The 3,607-nt window shown below is 65.6% G+C and overlaps 1 protein-coding gene across 1 annotated transcript; it reads right to left on the bottom strand.

Moving 5' to 3' along the window:
- Positions 1 to 218: 218 nt before the first annotated feature.
- On the bottom strand, positions 219 to 1,781 carry PNMT (phenylethanolamine N-methyltransferase). The gene is made up of 3 exons (XM_026512281.4): positions 1,580 to 1,781; positions 844 to 1,051; positions 219 to 741 (listed from the first exon to the last, which is right to left on the bottom strand). The coding sequence occupies exons 1-3, from the start codon at positions 1,779 to 1,781 to the stop codon at positions 300 to 302; spliced, it is 852 nt and encodes a 283-aa protein (XP_026368066.1). The 3' UTR covers positions 219 to 299.
- Between the last annotated feature and the right edge of the window lie 1,826 nt (positions 1,782 to 3,607).

Raw genomic sequence — 3,607 nt, forward strand, 5'->3', positions numbered from 1 at the left:
ATAGGTGCCTGGCACACAGCGGATGCTGAACGAGCTCCCTCTGGCCTTCACTTTCCTTAGTTTGGGAAGAATGAGTGGTAAAGAAACCTACCGTCATGGAAGCTTCTGGAAGAAAAGGCTAGGGTTGGTGGCTTGCCCACCCCCACACCCCCAGAGAGAGCTCTGGGCCCTTGTTTCCCAGGAGAGCCACAGACAAAGCTGACGCTCAGCGGGAGGGACTTATTTCTTTATTAGGTGCCTCCTCACATAACTTGGAATCTGGGTGTATGGGAGCCGCCAGCACTGGGTGCACTGGGCCGTCACACCCCCACCTTCTTCTGGGCCCAGGCGAAGAAGACGCCCTTGACGTCGTCTACACCTGTCTGAAGGCAGGCAGGCATGACGTAGGTGCGCAGATCCCGCACCTCATAGCCGCTGCGAACCAAGGCCTCCATCACCTCCTCCTTACACACGGGCACCACCACCAGCCTGGCCTCCCCAGCCAGGTACCATGACTCCTCCAGGGCCCCGATGAGGAGCAGGTGCCCCCCAGGCCTCAGCAGGGCCGTGATGTGGTCCAGGGCCCTCTGGAAGCTGGGAAGGTCCGGGCTCACAGCTTCCAGGCAGAAGGCAGAGACCAGGGCATCGGCAGGCAGGGGCACCAGGCTCCCGGCGCCCAGGGGCTGGGGCTGGTGCACATCGACATGCAAGACCCGCTTCACCCGGGCTCGCAGCTGGCGCTCCTTCTCCTGCCAGGACTCACTGTGCAGGGGCAGAAGGCAAGGGCAGGACCAGGGCTCAGGGCCACCCCACGCTCAGTCCTCTGTTGCCCCCCACCTGCCACTCCGTGGGAAGCCCCCTTACCCCTTGCCCTCGATGAGGCAGACGTGCTGACTGTACCCGCTCCAGTCGAAGGCCCCGGGCTCCTCCCGCAGCCAGAGCCCCAGCTCCTGGCGGTTCACTTCCAGAAAATCCGTCATGGTGATGTCCTCAAAGTGGGAGCAGGCGCTGAGCAGCTGGTATATGGTGGGGCCTGAGCCGATGTCGATGAGGCTGTGTCCCGACACCTCCCCTGGGGGGCAGAGGAGGAATGTCCTGGGCCAGCCCTGTGCAGGCACCCCGGCCTCAGTCCCTCCCTCCCTCCCCTGCTTCTCGAAGCCCCTCTCCCTTCTCCCTCTGGAAGCGTTCCTCTACCTGGAAAAGCACGAGCTAACCCGAGTCTGAGGTCGGGCTCCAGTGGGACTGACCGACCTTGGGAAGGGACTTAACCCCCGGGAGAGTCAGGTTCCACATCCGCAGGACCGGCCCTACCGGGAGGCTTAGGCAGGCAAATCCTGAGGGGCCCTGCCGCGATCTCGGCCTCCCTCTCTGTCTCCGTGTCATCGGGGTCCTTTCCTGCATCCCCCACTTCACCTCCCAAGGCCCTCTCCACAGGTCCCTCTCCTCTGCCCCGCACCTAAGGGATATCGCTTCTCTTCCTCTTCAGTTTTCCTCTTAACGACCTATCTCTGCTTCTGGCTCCCCACCGGGCTCACACGCGTATGCCCGTGTAGCTCCCTGATGACTTCTGTCCTCCGAGCCTCAGTTTCCCCGCGCTCACCGGTGGCGAAGGTCTGCGCCAAGCAGCGCAGCTTCCAAGGCCCGACGCCGTCTGGGCTGCTCAGGTCCCCCCGAGGGGGCGCGTAGTTGTTGCGGAGGTAGGCTCGGGGCTCGAAGCGCTGGTAGGCAGAGGCGACCGCCGCCCGGCCCGGGTCCGAGTTGGGGGCCGCGCCCGCAGCGGGACTCGGGTCTGCCGCGCTCATGCCGCCGCCGTCGCCCGCGCTGTCGTCTCGCCTCGCGGCCCCTTTTATCTGCCGCCGGACTCCCCGCCCGACCCTCCGCTGCGGGGGCGGCGGCTGCGCCAGGAGCCGCCCGGGGCTCCGCGCCGCATCTCCCCCACCCCATCCATCTCCCTTAGTGTCGGAGCAGCAGACACGCGGGGCGCCTGCGGGGCGGCCCCGGCACGCGTGCACCCCCCGCTCCGCGGCGGCTCCCGCAGCCCTCCAGCCTTTGTCTCACCGGGCCTGGGCCAAGCCAGCTCCGTGCCCCCATGACCCTCAGATCCCTGCCCTGCCGGTCCCCAGCTCCTCCCGTCGCTCTCCTCGGGCTCCCCAGCCATTCACCCGCGCCGCCCGGCACCCCATCCCTTCTCTGTGGCCAGGGTTCGAATCAGCTCTCCCTCTCCCAGTGCCCACCGCCCAGCGCCCTCGTCCCCGACCCTGGGCCCAGCCCCCGCCGGGCTCTCCTTTCTCAGAGGCACCCCGTCCAACATCCACCCCTTTCCTTGATTAGGTCACCCCACCTGCCCCCCCCCCGTCCCTCCTCCAGCCCTCTTCCGTCCATTCCTACCAACCCCGTCCCCCAGTGCCCTCCACCTCCACCCCGGAAAGGACAGTCCGTTCTGGCCTCCTCCACGGTCGCCCGGGGGCCCCAGAGCGGAGCTCCGGCTCCGCCCGTCCGATGGCAGCAGCGATAGGGGATGCGAGCGGGCCTAATGCACTTAGCCAGCCGAACAGCAGGGCCTCCCCGCGGGCCCTGCGGGCTCCGAGCCGCTTATCTGGGGACTTCCGAGAGCAGAAGGCTCTGGACGTTCTGGCCATGGCCGTGTTGGGGGCGCAGGACCGTGGTGAGGGCGGGAGGGTGCGGGCGTTCTCCAGGCTGCCCTGGGCCTCAGAGCCTTCGGTGCCAGAGGATTTGGGGTTGCGCAGTCTGGGGTCTCTGACCCCTCTCCTCCCCCCAGCCCACACTACATTCCCATCTCTTGTGGAGCAGGCGGCCAGTGCAGGTCCTGCTTGGCAGTCCAGGTCAAGATGCCAGGGTCTCCCCCTCTATCCCCCCAGATGGGAAGTAGATTCCATGGGGCCCTCTCCGTGGTCTTCCTGGAGTTGGACCCCCTGGGCCAGTCCATTGTCCCTCTGCCCTGGGTAGGCTATCAGCCCCTGTCCAGATGGGCCCCTAGCCTCCTCTGTGCCCTCACCTGTGTGCCCTCCCTGGCCCCCACCTTGTCCCAAGGGGAACGTGTCTCCTTGTTGGGCCAGGCAACCAGATTGGGGCAGAAGTCACAACAGCTGCAGGGTCACAGATAGGAACCTGACCCTCCACTCCCCACAGCCCACCCTGGGCTCCCTGGGCAGGGAGGGTAGAGTTCTGCCTGCCCCCAGCCAAGGATTGATTCTTTCTGGATTCGTAGGTCAGCCTTGGGGTCAGTGACCCCATTCACACCCTTAGGTACAGCCAAGGACTGTCCTGGTGCCAGCCCCCTCCCTATACTCCATGAGATCATTTCAACAAACTCTGGGTGCCAGCTGGCCTGCTGGGCCCTGCCTAGTGCCAGGGGACTGGACACAGAGGCCAGGAACTGACAGCAGAGCCAGGGCACGGAAGCGGGACTGGACAGACACCCTGTTTACAGCTCTGTCCCTGTCTCCCCCGCACCCCCGCCCAAGCATGGAGTGTACCCACTAGCTCTGCCATATTTAGCTCATAGGCAAGGCCTATTCCCAGAAGTAAGCATGGTGGGGGGCGGGGGGGAGGCGGACACCAATGGGCCAGCCCCCCGCCCCAAGAAAAGAGACTGGAACAAGAAAAA

The sequence above is a fragment of the Ursus arctos genome, unplaced genomic scaffold (genome assembly GCF_023065955.2).
Source record: "Ursus arctos isolate Adak ecotype North America unplaced genomic scaffold, UrsArc2.0 scaffold_24, whole genome shotgun sequence".
Classification (NCBI taxonomy): domain Eukaryota; kingdom Metazoa; phylum Chordata; class Mammalia; order Carnivora; family Ursidae; genus Ursus; species Ursus arctos.